We start from the raw sequence: 21,983 nt of genomic DNA, 5'->3' as shown, positions 1-21,983 counted from the left end.
CCACTCCCAGTGCTGAACAGAAAGAAAAGATCTCTAACAGGATGTGCACTTTCTAAAGAATATATAAAGCTGAAGACAGCAGATATACATGTAAAACTTATGTAGGGAATTTTGTTTCATCTCTGTGTATCATAAGGCTGTTCACTTCACTGGGTTTATGTGAGGGTTTACATTCGCTTTAAGCCTGAAGATACAGTAATCCTGAAAAAGGCAATAAACGGAAATTTAAGATTAGTTCCACCTCTGTGATATATACATTATGTTCCCTGACTGTCCTTGCCATTTCTAATAGAAAACCAGCCTCCTATGATGTGTCTTAGATCCATCCTACCCCTTATACTGATGTCCATTGTTTTCTTGCAGTTCCGCTGATCACCGTACCGGTTCCTGGGGACAGAACTGAGCTTCCTCTGTCCGGCTTACATCCCCGTACAGAGTACTTTGTAAGCGTGCAAAGTACACATGGATCCACAACCAGCGCTCCATCATCCACCTCCTTCACCACTAGTAAGCCAGAATTCACTGTTTTCATACAGTACATTTTGTGTTCCCTGGTTTCTTGTGATTTTTGCATACAATCTAAAGCAGTGGCCATCAACCCTGTCCTCTGGGCCCACTAACAGGCCAGGTTTTATGTATTACCTTGGGGAGATGAAGACTAGAATACTGCAATCACTGAGCAGCAAATGATATCACCTGTGATGTACTCAGTTATCTTGCAAACCTGGCCTGTTAGTGGGCCCTGAGGACAGGGTTGATGACCACTGATCTAAAGGAACAACTTTCTTCAATTCACTTATGTATGGGGCGGGTCTCTTGCAGTGTATGTGTTGCTGTTATACAACCAGGCATTGTGTGCAAGCGTTCTGTGTGAAACAATGGCATTACTTTTCCATCCAATCCAATATGTTAAAGCAGAACTCCAGCCTGAGAAAGTATAGTCCAAATACAAGAGCTATGTGTATTCTTACTTGAACCCTGGTCTCCTTTTGTATTTCTTCTAGATCTGTGGAGTAATCCAAAATAAAACAACTCCTTCTCTTTTCAGGATTTTCCTGTAATAAAGACCAATCACTGCTGCTCTCTTTCCTTGTGTAGGGTGACTGGTCTTGTCTCCTCCCCCTCCTATAGTTTTCTGCAGGCAGCCTGTAGTGGGAACACTTCCCGGGCCCCTCCCACATCTCTGCTCTCTGCATAGACTATGTACAGCACAATGATGATGATGTAACATAAACTTTAACATGGAAATATCTGCATTTTTAAAAGGCATTTTGTGTGTATGAAGTGGATTTATATCCTTCGTGTCTATTGAGGAATATATTTAAATGAACGTAATCTCGATTGGCATTCAGCTTTAAGGTAAATGCAAAGTGCTGCAACAAAACTAGCAGGTGACAAAAGCAACTTATAACCTGAGCAGGGTAAGCTGTACGTGTCACATAGATAGAGACACAAGTGATTCTCAGACAGACCTTGGAGTCCTACCCAATAAGGTCTAGCAGTAAACTATAAGCTCTTGAAGAGAAGTACAGTGTACTTGTACAAGTACAAACTGTATCATTTTTTTAAAAGCTAAATTCAAGGCAAGCATTCAAATCCACAGATTTAATTACATTTATGGGGAAGTTGTTTTACTTGCGAAATGATTTGTATTTTTGTCTATCCTGCCTTGAGATTTACACTGCCCTATCACACAGCACAGCCAGGTGGATGACACCACTTACAGCAGGGATATGCAATTAGCGGACCTCCAGCTGTTGCAGAACTACAAGTCCCATGAGGCATAGCAAGACTCTGACAGCCACAAGCATGAGACCCAGAGGCAGAGGCATGATGGGACTTGTAGTTTTGCAACAGCTGGAGGTCCTCTAATTGCATATCCCTGACTTACACTTTCAGAATATCCATGGTGTCCTCCCTCCACCTCACAACCTGCTGACTGGCAAAGAAAACAGAGACAGCAGACTGATGAGCTCATTCCCTTGCTCACTCTGCTGTCTCCTCCTATCAGCATGTTCATTTTCAATATATTTGTATGCATCACACCCTGATTGGCTTTTTTTTAAGTACTGGCAGCTAGAGAGGTTAATGAGGGCTTTTTTTTTTTAAGCTCATTTGCTGCCTGTTAGGCATATGCCAATACTTTAATGTCTATATTTTGGGCACAGATGCACTTTAACCACTTCAGCCCCGGAAGGATTTATCCCCTTCCTGACCAGAGCACTTTTTCCAATTTGGCACTGTGTCGCTTTAATTGCGCGGTCATGCAATGCTGTACCCAAACGAAATTTGCGTCCTTTTCTTCCCACAAATAGAGCTTTCTTTTGATGGTATTTCATCACCTCTGCCATTTTTATTTTTTGCGCTATACACGGAAAAAGACCGAAAATTTTGAAAAAAAATGATATTTTCTACTTTTTGTTCTAAAAAAAATCCAATAAACTCAATTTTAGTCATACATTTAGGCCAAAATGTATTCGGCCACATGTCTTTGGTAAAAAAAATGTCAATAAGTGTATATTTATTGGTTTGCGCAAAAGTTATAGCGTCTACAAACTAGGGTACATTTTCTGGAATTTACACAGCCTTTAATTTATGACTGCCTATGTCGTTTCTTGAGGTGCTAAAATGGCAGGGCAGTACAAAACCCCCACAAATGACCCCATTTTGGAAAGTAGACACCCCAAGGAAATTGCTGAGAGGCATGTTGAGCCCATTGAATATTCATTTTTTTTGTCCCAAGTGATTGAATAATGACAAAAAAAAATTACAAAAAGTTGTCACTAAATGATATATTGCTCACACAGGCCATGGGCATATGTGGAATTGCACCCCAAAATACATTTAGCTGCTTCTCCTGAGTACGGGGATACCACATGTGTGGGACTTTTTGGGAGCCTAGCCGCGTACGGGGCCCCGAAAACCAATCACTGCCTTCAGGATTTCTAAGGGCGTACATTTTTGATTTTACTCCTCACTACCTATCACAGTTTTGAAGGCCATAAAATGCCCAGATGGCACAAACCCCCCCAAATGACCCCATTTTGGAAAGTAGACACCCCAAGCTATTTGCTGAGAGGCATGTTGAGTCCATGGAATATTTTATATTTTGACACAAGTTGCGGGAAAGTGACAATTTATTTATTTATTTTTTTGCACAAAGTTGTCACTAAATGATATATTGCTCACACAGGTCATTGGCATATGTGGAATTGCACCCCAAAATACATTTAGCTGCTTCTCCTGAGTATGGGGATACCACATGTGTGGGACTTTTTGGGAGCCTAGCCGCGTACGGGACCCCGAAAACCAAGCACCGCCTTCAGGATTTCTAAGGGTGTACATTTTTGATTTCACTCTTCACTGCCTATCACAGTTTCGGAGGTCATGGAATGCACAGGTGGCACAAACCCCCCCAAATGACCCCATTTTGGAAAGTAGACACCCCAAGCTATTTGCTGAGAGGCATGGTGAGTATTTTGCAGCTCTCATTTGTTTTTGAAAATGAAGAAAGACAAAAAAAAAATTTTTTTTTTCTTTTTTTAATTTTCAAAACTTTGTGACAAAAAGTGAGGTCTGCAAAATACTCACTATACCGCTCAGCAAATAGCTTTGGGTGTCTACTTTCCAAAATGGGGTCATTTGGGGGGGGGGGTTTGTGCCACCTGGGCATTCCATGGCCTCCGAGACTGTGATAGGCAGTGAAGAGTGAAATCAAAAATTCACGCCCTTAGAAAGCCTGAAGGCGGTGCTTGGTTTTCGGGGTCCCATACGCGGCTAGGCTCCCAAAAAGTCTCACACATGTGGTATCCCCATACTCAGGAGAAGCAACAGAATGTATTTTGGGGTGTAATTTCACATATTCCCATGGCATGTTTGAGCAATATATCATTTAGTGACAACTTTGTGCAAAAAAAAAAAAAATTTGTCTCTTTCCCGCAACTTGTGTCACAATATAAAATATTCCATGGACTCGACATGCCTCTCAGCAAATAGCTTGGGGTGTCTACTTTCCAAAATGGGGTCATTTGGGGGGGGTTTGAACTGTCCTGGCATTTTATGCACAACATTTAGAAGCTTATGTCACACATCACCCACTCTTCTAACCACTTGAAGACAAAGCCCTTTCTGACACTTTTTGATTACATGAAAAAATTATTTTTTTTTGCAAGAAAATTACTTTGATCCCCCACACATTATATATTTTTTTAAAGCAAATGCCCTACAGATTAAAATGGTGGGTGTTTCATTTTTTTTTTTCACACAGTATTTGCGCAGCGATTTTTCAAACGCATTTTTTGGGGAAAAAACACACTTTTTTACATTTTAATGCACTAAAACACACTATATTGCCCAAATGTTTGATGAAATAAAAAAGATGATCTTAGGCCGAGTACATGGATACCAAACATGACATGCTTTACAATTGCGCACAAACGTGCAGTGGCAACAAAATAAATACATTTTTAAAAGCCTTTAAAAGCCTTTACAGGTTACCACTTTAGATTTACAGAGGAGGTCTACTGCTATAATTACTGCCCTCGATCTGACCGTCGCGGTGATACCTCACATGCATGGTGCAATTGCTGTTTACATTTGACACCAGACCGACGCTTGCGTTCGCCTTAGCGCGAGAGCAGGGGGGACAGGGGTGCTTTTTTTTTTTTTTTTTTTTCTTTATTATTTTTTTGCTTTTTTATCTTATTTTAAAACTGTTCCTTTCATTTTTTTTTTTTTTTTTTAATCATTTTTATTGTTATCTCAGGGAATGTAAATATCCCCTATGATAGCAATAGGTAGTGACAGGTACTCTTTTTTGAAAAAATTGGGGTCTATTAGACCCTAGATTTCTCCTCTGCCCTCAAAGCATCTGACCACACCAAGATCGGTGTGATAAAATGCTTCCCCAATTTCCCAATGGCGCTGTTTACATCCGGCGAAATCTAAGTCATAAAATGCTCGTAGCTTCCGGTTTCTTAGGCCATAGAGATGTTTGGAGCCACTCTGGTCTCTGATCAGCTCTATGGTCAGCTGGCTGAATCACCGGCTGCATTCTCAGGTTCCCTGTTGAGACGGGAGAGCCAGAGAAAAACACGGAAGACGGTGGGGGGTGGGGGCATTCTCTCCCACTGCTTGTAAAAGCAGTCTAGAGGCTAATTAGCCGCTAGGATTGCTTTTACATGAAAGCCGACCGCTGGCTGAAAAGAATGATACCAAGATGATACCTAAACCTGCAAGCATCATTCTGGTATAACCACTCAAAGTCGTGAATGGTGTACCTGAAGACAAAAAAATGGTTAACAATAAAGCACAGTAAACAGTAAAGTATAAAAAATTGCATACCTGAAAAGCAAACATGATAAAACATAATAACAATAAAACATTGCAGAATAGAATACAGTAAAAAAGAGCAGAACAATAGAGAGAATAGAGAGAGAGAGAATAGAGAGAGAACAATAAAACGACAACTATTATTTTTTATTTTATATTTTTGTTTGTGTTTTTTTTTTTTTTTTTACACTTTTTTTGTAACTGTAACTTTTATAACTGTAACCGGTTCCAGGTTCGGGTCTCTCAAAATGCGATGGCATCTTGGGAGACCCTGTGAAAGTGTGCCTAGTCTGTGCAATGCTGTACCTTACGCTAATACTCAACTAGTGAATGGTAGCGTTCAAAACATTCACCAATGCAAAGACCAGGATTGACAGGAGGGACAATAATAGCGGGTGTCACGCCTATATCCGCGCTTGCTGCAGACACAACATCTTTTTTGGGGGGTTCGTTGGGTAGGGGTACTCGGGAGGACATAAAAATGCCTCTCATGCAGCCGACTGCATTTGGTTGGGGATGTGAATGGGGGAAGTACGGGCGCTGCAGAAGTGGTGGGTTCCCAATTAGGATTGGCGAATGCAGCAGGAAGGGCATTATGGGCATGACGGGCTTGTGTTTGTCTTTTTGGTGGCAGCGGGACACTATTTGTGCTTGCCACCTCACCAGCTTGAACTGCACTTATGGGACTCGCCACGTCACCAAGTGTTACTGCAGTGCTGGTTTGACTACAACCGGGGTGTACTAGGCCGCTGGCGCTTGCCAGTTCACCAAAACGCTACCAAAAAAATTGTTAACGATCGCAGGGATCAGGCCTGACTCTGCGAACGCTGCAGTTATGCGTTTAGTGTTTTGTAAGTGACAGTGATCGATCGATACTGCACTTGGGTGGGCTGGGCTGGGCCGGGCGGAGGGGCAAAACGCAGGTGCTAGCAGGTATCTGGGCTGATCCCACTAACACTGCATTTTTGGGAACCCTAAACTGCTGGGGACGCCAGTATAGATCTGATCGGATTAGATCAGATATTGATCAATTCAGATACTATACCACTAAGGGAGGTGTACGGTGCGTGCGTGGGTGTTAGCGCTACTGGCACTAACCTGACGCTGCCTGGAGCTGGTGCTTGCCAGTTCACCAAAACGCTACCAAAAAAACTGTTAGCGATCGCAGGAATCAGGCCTGACTCTGCGAACGCTGCAGTTATGCGTTTAGTGTTTTGTAAGTGACAGTGACCGATCGATACTGCACTTGGGTGGGCTGGGCTGGGCTGGGCCGGGCGGAGGGGCAAAACGCTGGTGCTAGCAGGTATCTGGGCTGATCCCGCTAACACTGCGTTTTTGGGAACCCTAAACTGCTGGGGACGCTAGTATAGATCTGAACGGATCAGATATTGATCCGATCAGATACTATACCACTAAGGGAGGCGTATGCTGCGTGCGTGGGTGTTAGCGGTACTGGCGCTAATCTGACGCTGCCTGGGGCGACGCATATCACTGCCGGGCGATCAGGGGGCTAAACCTTTATTCGGTAATAAACGGCGGGTGCCCTGACACTATAAAAAATAAACGAACTAACCAGCGTCACCCGTAACGGTTATACGGTGATCAGTGGTGAAAGGGTTAACTAGGGGGCAATCAAGGGGTTAAAACATTTATTAGGTAGTATATGGGGGTCCCTGTCGCTATAAAACGCTGACGGTGAACCTAAATATTTATGTCCCTAACTAGCGTCACCAGCAACACTAATACAGCGATCAGCAAAATGATCGCTTAGCGACACTGGTGACGGGGGGGTGATCAAGGGGTTAAAACTTTATTAGGGGGGGCTAGGGGGGTATCCTAGACCTAAAGGGGGCTAATACTCACTGCCCTAACACTGTAACTGTTACAAACTGACACCAATACAGTAATCAGAAAAAAAAAAAAACCTGCTTGGTGTCAGTTTGTGATGGGGGGGGGGTGATTGGGGGGGGATCGGGGGGCGATCGGGGGGGGGGATCGGGGTGTTTTGTGTGCCTGGCATATTCTACTGTGTGTGTAGTGTGTTGGTGCACTCACATTACAGTCTTCTCTCCTCGGCCCGGAACGGAAAATACCGAGCCGAGGAGAGATGACATCATTTCCTCTGCCTCTGTGTACAATACAGAGGCAGGGAAATGATCCCATTGGCTGGGAGCGATCGCGAGGGGGGGGCCACGAATGGATGGCCTCCCCCTCACCACCGATCGCCGGGGGAGATTTGCCGGCCGCCGCAGGCACCGGGGGGGGGTCCGATCGGACCCCCCACCCGCGGGCAGGCAAGGACGTACCTGTAAGTCCTTTTGCCTGCCCGTGCCGCTCTGTCGACGTACATCGTCGTGCGGCGGTCGGCAACTGGTTAAGCTAGACATGTGCAATTCGTTTAGTTCTGAATTTGTTTTTTTAACTAATTTTGACAAATTCGTTAATTCCGAAATTTCTGAATTTCCGAATTTTTCAATTTCCGAAATTTTGACTTTCTGAAATTTTGGCTTTCCAAATTTCGAATTTCCGAATTTCGAATTTTCATATTTCCGAAAATTCTAAATTTCGGAATTTCAGAAATTCGGAATTCGGAAATTCTAAATTTTGGAAATTGGGAAATTCTAAATTTCAGAAATTGGAAATTCGGAAATTGGAAATTTCGGAAATTCAGAAATTTTCAGAATTAACGAATTTGTCAAAATTAGTTAAAAAACTAATTCCGAACTAAACGAATTGCACATGTCTAGCTTAAAGTGCATCTGTGCCCAGACTATAGACATTAAAATTTGAAATTTCGAAGGCCGTATCTAAACAAATGGAACGTAAAGATCTCATTTTAATAAATAACAATAATAATAATAAAACCTTTTTATTATTATTAACTTGTTCCATTCCATTTGTTTAGATGCGGCATTCGTTATTTTGGATAATTCGTAACTTCAGATAAATTTGTATTCGTCATGTTCACAAACAGCCAAATTTGAAAGGAAATTCCAATACCTATAATTTAATAGTTAGTTATTATTAGTTAGTTATTATTTCAAGTTTTCACTGATTTTCATTCTTTTTTTCAGATTTTAAAATTTCGAAATTTGGAAATTCAAAATTCAAAATTTCAAAAATTTGAAAATTTGAGAATTGAAAAATTCGGAAATCCAAAAATTCAAAATTCGGAAATTCGAAAATTTGGAAATTTAAAAATCTGAATTTTCGAAATTCCGAATTCCGAATTTTCCAATTTCTGACTATCTAAATTTTTCAATTTCTGAATTTCCAAATCTTCCAATTTCCGAAAAAAGCAAAAAAACGAATGAAACGAAAACGAACACATTTTTTGTCAGCGCACATGCAGACTTTCAGTTTTAATTCAAGGGGTTGAACATAAATATCAAGTACAAATTTTAGGAACTGGAACCATTTTTAAACACCATCCCCCCTTTTCAGGGGCTCAAATGTAATTGGACAAATGAATATAATCATAAATAGAATATTTATTTTTAAGATTTTGTTAAGAATCTTTTACTGGCAATGACTGCCTGAAGTCTGGAACTCATGGACATTATCAAAGACTGGGTTTCCTCCTTTGTAATGCTTTGCCAGGCTCTAACTGCAGCTGTCTTCAGTTGTTCTTTGTGGGTCTTTCTGCCTTTAGTTTCGCCTTCAGCAAGTGAAATGCATGCTCAATTGGGTTGAGATCAGGTGATTGACTCAGCCATTGCAGAATATTCCACTTCTTTACCTTCAAAAGCTCCTGGGTTGCTGTTGCAGTGTGTTTTGGATCATTTCCATCAGTAATGTGAAGCTCCGTCCAATCAGCTTTGCTGCATTTGGCTGAATCCGGGCTGACAGTATATCTCTAAACACTGCAGAATTCATCCGGCTGCTTCTGTCTTCTGTCACATCATCAATAAACACCAATGACCCAGTGCCACTGGAAGCCATGCATGCCCATGCCATCACACTGCAAGCTCCGCCATGTGACCACAGATGACATTGTGTGCTTTGGATCATCAGATGTTCCAAGCCTTCTCCACACTTTTTTCTTCCTGTCATTCTGGTACAGATTAATCTTAGTTTTATCCGTCCAAAGAATGCATTTCCAGAAATGGTCTGGCTTTTTTAGATGTTTTTTGGCAAAGACTAATCTGGCTTTTCTATTCTTCAGGCTTTTGAATGGTTTGCACCTTGTGGTGAACCCTCTGTATTTGCTCTCGTGAAGTCTTCTCTTGATTGTAGACTTTGACAATGATATGCTCACCTCCTGGAGAGTGTCCTTCACTTGTCTGGATGTTGTGAATGGGTTTTTCTTTACCATAGAGAGGATCCTGCGATCATCCACCACTAATGTCTTCCGTGGACGTCCAGGCCTTTTTATGTTGCTGAGCTCACCAGTGCTTTCTTCTTTCTTCAGAATGTACCAAAGTGTTGGTCTGGCCACTCCTAATGTTGCTGCTATCTCTTTAATAGATTTTGCTTTTGAAGCCTTACAATGGCCTGTTTCAATTGCACGGACAGCTCCTTTGAATGCATGATGTAGGTTGACAGCAATAGATTCCAAATGCAAATACCACACTTAGAATCAACTCCAGACCTTTTACTTGCTTAATTGATGAATAAATAACGAAGGAGTAGCCCACACCTGGCCATGAAACAGCTTTTGATTCAATTGTCCAATTACTTTTGATCCCTTGAAAAAGGGGGGGAGGGGGTGGCTATTTTTAAAACGGTAGTAAACCGCTGAAGAACAAACCTGCAAGACAGTAGTATAATGTGCTAGTATGCATCGCATACCAGCACATTATGAAATTCCTTAGAATGAAGCCCCCGCAGTGGCGCCAGGTCACTGCTGAGGCGGCTGACATGTTCCCCCGAAGTTTCTTCCGGGTTCGCTGGCTCCGGCGCTGTGAGCGACGTGCTGGAGCCCCCCCGTTCCAGCAAGGAGCTCTGAAGTTCCCGCACGATACGCCGGACCTTCAGAGCGCATGCGCAGCTGACGTCAGCGGCTGCATGCAGGGTGAATATCTTCTAAACTGTACAGGTTTAGGAGATATTCAATTTATCTACAGGTAAGATTTATAATAGGCTTACCTGTAGGTAAAAATCACCAAGCGGGGTATACAACTGCTTTAAGAGCTGTAATTCCTAAACCCTTCCTCCGATTTGGATGTACATACCCTCACATTAAACCTGAGAGTGTGCACTTTCAGCCCATATCCATTATATAACTATAGCTTAAATATGTTTTGGTAAATACCTGAAAGAAACTAAAATTGTGCCTGTGTCCAAATATATATGGACCTAACTGTATCTTGGGAGAATAAAACTATAGATTATTTTGAAAAGAATGTTCCATTTGTCTCGTTGTTCAGGTGCTGACACCCCTCGGGACCTCACAGCCACTCAGATCACAGCCCGAACTGCCATGCTGACCTGGAAAGCGCCAGACGTTGTACCTGATTCCTATCTGCTCACTTACCAAACACCACAAGGTGAAATCAAGGTAAGATGAACGTTTTACCTAAATAAATCAGACGAGTCATTAGAAGGTTGGCCTAGGATGGAGGTGACAATGCAGAACTTAAGGGAAAGTGTCATGGTTTTTGATTCAATATTTCCTGACTAAACATCTCAGCAGTCTCCAAGCCAAATTCATCCAAGATGCTACATTTTTCGCCCTACAGCACTACTACTTTCAGATCCTAGTGGACTTTTACCTCCATAGAGTCGGCACAGCTATGTGGGAAAGTTTTGCCCCCAGTTATGCAAACCTTTTCATGGGGTATTGGGAGGACTTGTTCATCAAGGCCAACAACCCTTATACAGAACACATCATCGTGTATACTTTTCTGATATCCTCAAGATCTGGGAAGGTGAAAAGGACCAGCTATATCATTGCATCCACTATTGTGACACCAACCCTTTTGAGATACACTTTACATCAGTGATTGACAAAAACGTTTTTACATTCTTGAAGGTGGAACAAAAATTCACTGCTTTAAGGCAATTTCCTCTCCTCGTATCAGCTGTCTCTGTTTGCAGTAGTAACTCGAAAACAAAAAGTATGCTGGACAGCGGCACTCCAAAAAATTCACCTTTTATTTCATAAAAAAGACAGAGGTCCAAAAAAATCCACATACACATGTACCAACACATATAGCTGACGCGTTTCTCGCCAACAGGTGCTTAGTCATAGCTTCTTGGAGGTGGACCTTTTTCATGACGCTTCGGGTGTATTTGCTCTAAGATTAATTTCAATCCCACGGCAGGCAGTTCATACCTACACAATAACAGCTGCCATCATCTGGCCTGGATACACAACATTCCAGTTAGCCAGTTCTGCAGGCTTTACAGGAACTGCACTCTCAACGAAGATTACATATCCCAAAGCTTGACCTTGAAACAAAGATTTCAACAAAAAGGATACACTGAAGAGGCCATCATTTATGCCTTTCATAGATAATTGACTCTCTATGATGATGAGGCCCCCAGATTGCTCTTGATCCACACCAGGCAATGGTCTCAACCATGTTCCCTCTCCACTCCTGACCTTAAGCACTCAATTTAACACACCCAATATCAGTCTATCTAAAATATTTAATAATTTAGTACAGTTTGCATCCATGATGTTCACTTTGCATAGCTGGAGTAAAAAGAAATACCAGCACTGGCTGTATGCTTTGGTGCACCCTGAGAATATTTCAGGGTCCCAGCTGATATAACAAATGTTCTATGCCCCCCCCCCATTCACCTACAGCCACCAATAACTTTCATCACTCTGTTCTGCAACTGACTTCTGGCAGTACTCTCATTTATGGTTGTAATAATACATAACACCTCTTATTTAACTTTAACTGTAAATAATCCTTAAATATGCTTTACAGTTTTGTGAACTGTGCCAATAGTCTTTGCATGTCACATGAGTTAAATTGCGGGGTATAGGCAATATCAGTAGCCTTTCCACCAAACACTCATCATCTGGGGTGGGAAAAGAACTTAGTAGAGGATTTTAAATGTGCCTCTATAGGGATATAATTGCCAAGTACTTTATTACAAATTCTAAAATAATTTTAAAAGAAACAATTTACAGGTACACAAATGCCATTTTCCTTTTTAGATGTGATAACACATATCACAAAGTCATTAAGTAGTGCAGTAGAACACGAACATGTCACATGATTTCAAACTGGCGTCATGGATTAACATGTTTCACCACGATTATGCTTCCCCAGGGTGCACGCCACTCAATGACACAGTGCCCGTGGTATCTGGGATTTTGTTTAATGCAATGGAACCATAGATTGAAACGGGACTATTACAAGGATTAGATGTTCACAAGTTTGGGTGATATTCCAGTTCCAGATCATCTGCTTGGTTGGATGGATAATCTTTTCTTCTTTTTGGGAATCATTATAAATAGGGGCTATTAAGATCGCACACAGTCCACATATTTATATAGTGACACTGCTTATTCATATCTTTTGGTTTGAGATGTTAATGATTCCTGTGTCCCAGTTGTCTGATAATCATCAAGCTTATTGTCAGTATTGAGTCACATCATGTGTCATTGAGTGGCTTGGATCCTGAGGAAGAATAATGGTGGTGAAACACATTGATCCATGATGCTATCCATGACATTGGTTCTACCACTTTATGACTTCATGATACATGTTATCACATCTAAAAAGAAAAATGGCATTTATATACCTGTAAATTATTTCTTTTAAAATGATTTTAGAATTTGTAATAAAGTACTTGGTGATTTTATATGATAGTGTTATTATATCCCAAAGAGGCACATTTAAAATCCCTCTACTGTATGTTCTTTTCCCGCCCCAGATGATGGGGGTTTGGTGGAAAGACCAATTCGATTCTTTGCTTGCCACACTTTTACCCCTTTATTGTGTACCCTAGGTTGTTTCAGGTCTTTTGTGATCACATTAAAACCCCCCTCTCACAAAATGTCACCAAACCTTTGATATAGATTACCTATGCATCCATAATCTGGATGGATAGGGCTGGGGAATAGCTTTAGGTTTGTGTCCAAGTTATAATTCTCTATTGCCACTTACTGGCCTGAGTATACAATCTCAGGTTCCAGTGCAGTGCAGATCTGCAAAGTAAGAGTAATGCTGACTTTATAAATCTGGGAATATATACAGAGTTAGCTTTTAAATAAATTCACAATATCCATGACGTTAGCGGTGGCCCCTTACCCTTCTGCACCTGTTGTGTGTGGGTTTATTAACAGATGTTGCTGAGAAATCATTCATCACAAAATTGTTGTTGCAAGCTGTGGCGGGGATACTGTGGCATTTTGTCATGAATATTATAGGATCTTGCCCCACCACCGGTTGCAGTGTCAAAAGCAACAGACATTAGCCAAAAAGTGAAGTGGGAACTTTGCTCAGCACCGTGTGTATTGGATGGGAGATAATATTCTTATTGAATTGGGAAACATTTCCATCCTTGCTACCTACATGTTTGAGATGCTCTGGGTGATGCTTTATCACACATTTTTCTCTTTTTTTTAGGAAATCCGTGTTCTGTCCAATCTCACCTTCTTCTTGTTGAGCCAGCTTGACTCATCCACACAGTACAGAGTGCAGCTCCACTCCCTTCGGCATGGCTCCACTTCCGCTCCCATTTCCACCTCCTTTACTACAGGTGAGTGATAACAGCTATAGTAATCGTCTTTCTCTTGAGTCAAGCTGGGTTTCTTAGTATATGGGTTGCAATAGACAGGTCTTTGAAAGTGATATGCCCAAATTCAAGCTTTGTTTGTGATGACTGGATAAGAATTTGGTCATGTAGAGTTTCCATTGGAGCCCTATCAAGCATTGAAAGCAGTTATTACACAAATATATGTTCCTGCATCTTGCAATATCTTTGTGTAAGTGGCCACCAATTATTAAAGAAAATGAAATGATTATTCCAAATGTGTGAATCTCTAATACTGTTGATCGGGTGGACATTGAGGTGGATCTCTACAGTTGGGTGATGTGAAAAGAAGATGGGTAGCTATTTCTCTCATCATCGTTCGTTCTTGATAAAACATCTCTTGTCTATGACCAGCAGAAAAGAATGCCAACTTCCCATTGGCCATTATGAGTGAATAGTTGCTACATCCTGTAGGTTTCGCTTGTCCTATGATGTCACTGCAGCTTGATTGACTGTAAACTCAGCTTTTTTCGCTTTTTATGCTTTGGCTTTAAAATGTGGGAAAATCTTTAATTGCCTATAACTAAAATAGGGACTTGAAGAGGTTCTGTAAGAAATAATGATGAATTAACTGGTTTGAACATTCGCTAAATGATTCTTTCCAGATTGCGCATTGCTATAAAAAAAACACAAACAAACTATGAATCACAGCTGCTTGGATTCCTCAATTGCATATCATACAGGTTTATATGTAAATATTTGGAAGTAAAGTAACAAATATGGGTAAGTCAGCAATTCTCCTGATTTGATTAATACTAACAAGCACAGACTGTCTCTATATAAATAATAACCCCCTTTCCACCAATAAAGCTCTCCTACAGTTCTGGAGGCTGATCTAGCTATTTCAATAGGTTTACTACACTGGGGTTTCATATTTGGTGAGATCTCAAACTTTTTCTATCTGGGCCTCAAATCCCAAGTCCATCTTTCTCTTTCCTCTCCATTTTTTTTTTTTACAAACAACTCTTTATTTAAGAAGAGCAAAAATGAAACAATAGGAAAACATAAGAGAGGTTTACAAATTAGCAGATGTAAGTATACACTCTAAATACTTGAAATAGCAGAGGAAAAACAAATGGAAAATAAATATCAGTAGTAGCAACTGGGGAGGTATGCAGAACACTATACAACATACAGGTATGTAACCATATCTAAAGGCCTTGAGGTGAGAGGTAGATGTAACTAGGAACGATCAGGCTACAGATCCTCTATCCTCTCCATTATCTGCTCACTTGGTCCCCAGCCTGCTCTGTCCTCCCCACCTCCTGGCCATTCTATCTTCAGTTCACTCTGTCCTTTCCATTTTCGGCCCACTCCATCACTGACCCTCCCTATCCACTCCATCTTTTGCTGATTTCATCCTTGGCCCTTTCTGTCTTCTCCATTTACCCCCTACTCCATCCTCTGCCCACACCATCATTGGCCCACACCTTCTTCCCAGTCCATCACTGTCCCCCTCTGCCTACTCCATCTTGGGTCCACTCAATCATTGACCCTCTCTGTCCTGTTCATATTCCACCCACACTATAATCGGCCCTCTATATCCTCTCCATTTTCCATCCACTCCTTCATTGGCTCTCTGTCTTTCCATTTACCTCCCAACTTATCATTGGCCTTGTCTGTTGTCTCCTTCTTCCACCCACACCATCCTTTGCCCACGCCATCAATGGCCTTCTTTATCTTCTGCCCACTCAATAACTGTCCCCCTCTTTCTAGTCCATCTTCCGCCAACTCCATTGTTGACCCTTTTGCCCTATTCATCTACTGCCCACTCTATCATTGGCCCTTTCTATCTGCTACATCTTTCACACCCACTCTGTCACAGACCCCCTTCTTCCTCTCCAACTTCGGCTGAATCCATCATCGGCCTTCTTGATCCTTTCCATCAATCCATCATTGGCCTTCTCTGTCCTCTTAATCTTCTACGTCCTCCATCATCATCTCTCTCTGTCGGATCCATGCTATGTGTTTATATAGTATAGCTGGCTCTGTATCAGACATTTCTTTTTCAGTAAATTTTCTTTTTGCCAAAACTCAAATCTGTTTGCCGTGGCTGGACCCCAGAGAGACACATTCTTTTTTTTTTTTACAATTTGCTTTTAATTTGAATGTTTATATGATGAGAAAGAAACTGGTAAATATTTATTTTATAAGCAAAGGACCTCTGAAAAATAACAGCAATAAAACATTTTGTGTAGGGAGAATGTTTTGAATAAGACATTATGCTATAAAGCTACAAATGACATTAATAACAAAGGACATCTGTGCTTTTTTAATACATACTGGGGTCATGCAATAACCAAATGCGATAATTACATCATAGATACCACAACATATTTATAAAATATTTTTAGGCTTTCCTTCAGAGATGTCTCTTGAAAAAGATGTAAGGTGTCTCTTGCCAGCAGTTTGCTGGTACAATTTAAAGTGTTATTTTTTACCTGTCAGAGTGCCAGAATATTGAAACACGTGCTGGAATAACACAAAGGGGTTCTTTATCTAGAGGTATCTTGCTTCTGTTTTAAGAGAAATCTTTATGTTGCTAAGGAAGCTCTTATATAGAAGGAGTAAAACACCTGGGGAATTATGCACGGATGGAAGCAACCATTTTTTTACTCCTATGCCACATACAGTGCCTTGAAAATGTATTCATACCCCTTGAAATTTTCCACATTTTGTCATGTTACAACCAAAAACGTAAATGTATTTTATTGGGAATTTATGTGATAGACCAACACAAAGTGGCACATAATTGTAAAGTGGAAGGAAAATGATAAATGGTTTTCAAATTTTTTCAGAAATATCTGAAAAGTGTGGTGTACATTTGTATTCAGCCCCCCTGAGTCAATACTTTGTAGAACCTCCTTTCACTGCAATTACAGCTGCAAGTCTTTTTGGGGATGTCTCTACCAGCTTTGCACATCTAGAGAGTGACATTTTTGCCCATTCTTTGCAAAATAGCTCAAGCTCTGTCAGATTGGATGGTGAGTGTCTGTGAACAGCAATTTTCAACTCTTGCTACAGATTCTCAATCAGATTTAGGTCTAGACTTTGACTGGGCCATTCTAACACATGAATATGCTTTGATCTAAACCATTACATTGTAGCTCTGGCTGTATGTTTAGGGTCATTGTTCTGCTAGAAGGTGAACCTCCACCCCAGTCTCAAGTCTTTTGCAGACTCTAATCTTTAAAGATTGCCCTGTATTTGGCTCAATCCATTTGGCTCATTCATCAACTCTGACCAGCTTCCCTGTCTCTGCTGAAGAAAAGCATCCCCACAACATGATGCTGCCATCCCCAGTGGGGATGGTGTGTTCAGGGTGATGTGCAGTGTTAGTTTTCCGCCAAACATAGCGTTTCGCTTTTAGACCAAAAAGTTCAAATTTGGTCTCATCTGACCAGAGCACCTTCTTCCACATGTTTGCCGTGTCCCCCACATGGCTTCTCACAAACTGCAAATGAAACATCTTACGGCTTTCTTTCAACAATAGCTTTCTTCTTCCCATAAAGGCCATATTTGTGGAGTGCATGACTAATAGTTGTCCTGTGGACAGATTCTCCCACCTGAGCTGTGGATCTCTGCAGCTCCTCCAGTTACCATGGGCCTCTTGGTTACTTTTCTGATTAATGCTCTCCTTGCCTGGCCTGTCAGTTTAGGTGGACGGCCATGTCTTGGTAGGTTTGCAGTTGTGCCATACTCTTTCCAATTTTGGATGATGGATTGAACAGTGCTCCGTGAGATGTTCAAAGCATGGGGCTGAAGACAAATGCACGCCACACTTTTCAGATAATTATTTGTAAAAAATGTTGAAAACCATTTATCATTTTCTTTCCACTTCACATTTATGTGCCACTTTGTGTTGGCCTATCACATTTAAATTTTTGGTTGTAACATGACAAAATGTAGAAAATTTCAAGGGGTATGAATACTTTTTCAAGGCACTGTAATGCCCTGTTTACACGGTCGGACATTGATCGGACATTCCGACAACAAAATCCATGGATTTTTTCCGACGGATGTTGGCTCAAACTTGTCTTGCATACACACGGTCACACAAAGTTGTCGGAAAATCCGATCGTTCTGAACGTGGTGATGTAAAACACGTACGTTGGGACTATAAACGGGGCAGTAGCCAATAACTTTCGACCCTTAATTTATTCTGAGCATGAGTGGCACTTTGTGCGTCGGATTTGTGTACACATGATCGGAATTTCCGACAACGGATTTTGTTGTCAGAAAATTTTATAGCAAGCTCTCAAACTTTGTGTGTCGGAAATTCCTATGGAAAATGTGTGATGGAGCCTACACACGGTCGGAATTTCCGACAACAAAGTCCTATCACACATTTTCCATCGGAAAATCCGACCGTGTGTACAGGGCATAACTGTTGTAGCTTATGGATGCTTCAATCAGACCCTTATCACACTTTGACCTAATCAGGTTCTCGATGGTGAAGAAAATTCTGGCAACAATAAGAATTTAGCAAGCAGAATTGCCCTAGATGGAGGGATAAAAATTAAAGCCACTCAGGTGGGCTGGTCCCAAGTGAACTTAGTTGCAGAACTTTAATGTTTTGAGTATAATATTTCTATAAAGAGAACCTGTTAGAATAGAAATACTAACAACAACCTTACAAAGCCATTCACAACTCGGCCCCCTGCTACATCACTAACCTAATCTCAAAATAACAACCTAATCATTCTCTTCATTCTTCCCAAGACCTCTAGCTCCTTTGTCCCCTCCTCCCATGCTCGCCTCCAGGACTTTTCCTGAGCCTCACCTATCCTATGGAACTCCCTACCCCAATCTGTCTGACTGTCTCCTACTCCGTTTGCCTTTAGACAATCCCTGAAAAACCTTCTATTCAGATAAGCCTATCCCACCTCCACCTAACAACTGTACTTTTACTTTCTCCATCAGCTCATCCCCCACAGTTATTACTTTTTGTATCACTTGACCCTCCCTCCTAGATTGCAAGCTCTAAGGAGCAGGGCTCTCTAATTCCTCCTCTATTGAATTGTATTGTAACTGTACTGTTGCCCTCATGTTGTAAAGCGTTGCACAGACTGTTGGCACTATATAAATCCTGTATAATAAAAATAATGAGTATTGAAATGGTCATTGCCAATTTAATTGTAAGGATGCAAGTTCAAGTGCTGTCATCCTGATTCCTATTTACTGGTCTGTTAGGTCAGAACATATGAACCTGACCCTAGTAAGAATGAGGAGTAAAACACTTTATTTTCAAAACCGGATAATTGGCACTAATAGCTTTCAGTGAAGAACTTCCAACACCCATACCCATCCCTAAGGAACCCTAACACAAACCTTTCCTATTACCCTTATATTAATAATAACTTATCCTCCCTGTAACCCTTACACTAATCTTCCATGTAACCCTAAGACTACTCCTCCCTGTAACCCTAACACTAACCCTCCATGTAACGCTGATACTAATCTTCCATGTTACCATAAAACAAACATCCTTGCTGTAATGCTAAAACTAACCCACTCTGTTACCCTGATATTAACACTAATCCTCCTTGACACCCTAACACTAAACCTAATCTAATCCTTCCTGAGACCCCAACACTAATCCTGATGTAGCACCCTCCTAGTTGGGCTCCTAGATTTGGTATGGTAAATTAACATTTTTTTAGGGCTGCGAAAATTAATTCCTTGATTTTGATCGGTAGGCTGCCTGCCCTGGGGCCGCTTTGGGCCAATCTGTGGCTGCAGCGCAGCGCTCTGCTCCCTCCTCCTCTACCATATGTCATACACAGTCTGCGGGCATCTCCCACTGTGTGTCTCCAAGCTGAGTGTGAAAACTTTGGCCGTGAGAAAAGTCCCGCCCTCCTCCTAGATCAGCTCATGTGATAGACGCAGTGTTCTGTCTATCACACGAGCTGATCTAGGAGGAGGGCGGGACTTTTCTCAAAGCGCGGTCAAAGTTTTCACACTCAGCTCCGAGACACACAGTGGGAGATGCCCACAGACTGTGTAATCCAGGCACAGGCACTGACTACAGTGAGGCTGCGATTATGGGCACGATGAGACTGCATTATGGGCACAGTGGGACTGCATTATGGGCATGGTGAGGCTGCGATTATGGGCACAGCGAGGCTGCAATTATGGGCACGATGTGACAGCATTATGGGCACGGTGAGACAGCATTATGGGCATGGTGAGGCTGCGATTATGGGCTTAGTGAGGCTTGGTTCTGCAGGCTGCAGGTTTGATTGCTTCCCCCTATTTACTGGAGATTTCCAGAATCTAGTGGGTGGGAGAATCAAACAGGCAACCTAAATATATTTATGCAGATCCAGCCAATCTCTCGGGAGGTGTGTCCAGATGGTGGTTGGAAGATGCAGAAATAGTCTGGAACCACAGAGATGGGGGTTCTTCTTTCCCTGAGGAGAGGGTCACAGCCAGGAGAGCTGTCTACCTTCCTTGCTGTCCTGCTGAAGGTCCAGTTTGCTCATTGGGGTCCAAGCCATGCTCAGCTAAAGAGGCCTACTCAGCCACAAACACTATTTTTTTTCCATTGAAGACCTGCCCTGGAGATTTCACAGAGGAATCTGAGCTTGACATTCCAAGCTTGAGGGACACTGTGAGTATCATCCTATAGGGGAAGGATTTCGGTGACTGTTGCTTCTGTTACTCCTGTCACACAGAGTGCAAGGCTTGCCTGGCCTGGGACATTGCTATAGATGCCCCAGTGCTGTCCACTTAATGTCCAACTGCTTAAGGGACTGTTCTGCAGAGTTGCTACAAGTTATTCCATTCAAGTTTATCTGCAATAAACTTTAAAAAGGCAACCCATAGACTGTGTTTCCTGTTCCAGAGGTGTGGAAGTTGCTATTTGCCTGGTGGCTGCACTAGCGGCAATAGATCCCAGGACAGAAAACCTGCAGAACAAGCATGCTGATAGTGAAGTCAGAGGAGAATCAGAATTCATGATCCTCATATGTTTAGTGACTCTTCAGTGAAAGTATTGAAGCCTTTAGATCACCATAAGAGTCAGGCAACAAACATTTTTAAAGGCAACATTCATCATACACAACTTGAATACGTTTTCAATACAGGTCACCATTAGTTTGGCAATGGCAACTTCAATTTTTCTGTTTTGAGAAGTTCCCATCTGCAGAATCTAATTGTTGATCAAGGAGACTCCAGCCTATCCCAATCTGTGCTGAGCAGTTGAAATGCCACTGTCTTCTACAACCATGTAAACATGGAGTCTGTAATTGTCCAGAAGGGTTTTATCAAATTTTCCCCATCGCCATGTGCAGAACATGTCCTCTGCGTGTTAATCAGGCCTTCTCAGCTGTCATTTTTCCTATTTCAACATCTGCAAGGCTCCATTCTGCATGGCAAAGCTGAGCGTTTACTTGTTGAACTAATTGACTTATGACAAACAGGAAGATGTCTTTAACGACCTTAAATTCCTGGCACCCCTTTTGGAAGTTCTTGATCAGTTGGTCCAGAATCTTTGACATCTGATTCATATCATCGGTGTCACGGCAACTAAACTCTGCTGACAAAAGCAACATGCCTTCCAAATCACTTCTTCAGATTGTTGATGACTGTTAGATGAATGACTGGCCTTCTAATTGGAGATGGAGGGTTCTCTGTTCCAAATTATAATTGCACATTCATTGCTGAGATGCCGAGTCTTCTTGATGGGCGCTCACGTTTAAATTGAGCGGTACAAATTTCCTGTAGTTGTATTGGGACACAGCAAGGCTCTTTATGCTGGTCTAAGTGAGTTCTTGTGACTGGTAACCCAAAAGAATTTGGAATTTCATTAAAAACTTGAGCATTTTGGTAAAGTTTTATTGTTCAGCTAAATGCACTGGAATCAAATGTAAAAAGCGGAAATTAAATCATAACTAAAGTAAAAAAAAAATAAATAAATTACATATATGCTT

The 21,983-nt window shown here is 41.6% G+C and overlaps 1 protein-coding gene across 1 annotated transcript in view; it reads left to right on the top strand.

The window, feature by feature from the left end:
• Positions 1–21,983, top strand: part of TNXB (tenascin XB) — a 184,173-nt gene that overhangs the window by 139,704 nt on the left and 22,486 nt on the right. Inside the window, exons 18-20 of the mRNA XM_073598403.1 lie at positions 364–507; positions 10,701–10,831; positions 13,863–13,995. Of these exons, the coding sequence (XP_073454504.1) occupies positions 364–507; positions 10,701–10,831; positions 13,863–13,995 (408 nt within the window). The remainder of the gene's footprint in view (positions 1–363; positions 508–10,700; positions 10,832–13,862; positions 13,996–21,983) is intronic.

The sequence above is a fragment of the Aquarana catesbeiana genome, linkage group LG09 (assembly GCF_042186555.1).
Source record: "Aquarana catesbeiana isolate 2022-GZ linkage group LG09, ASM4218655v1, whole genome shotgun sequence".
Classification (NCBI taxonomy): Eukaryota; Metazoa; Chordata; class Amphibia; order Anura; family Ranidae; genus Aquarana; species Aquarana catesbeiana.
Note: the sequence above shows the minus strand (reverse complement) of the source record. Positions and strands in the feature narration are given on the sequence as shown.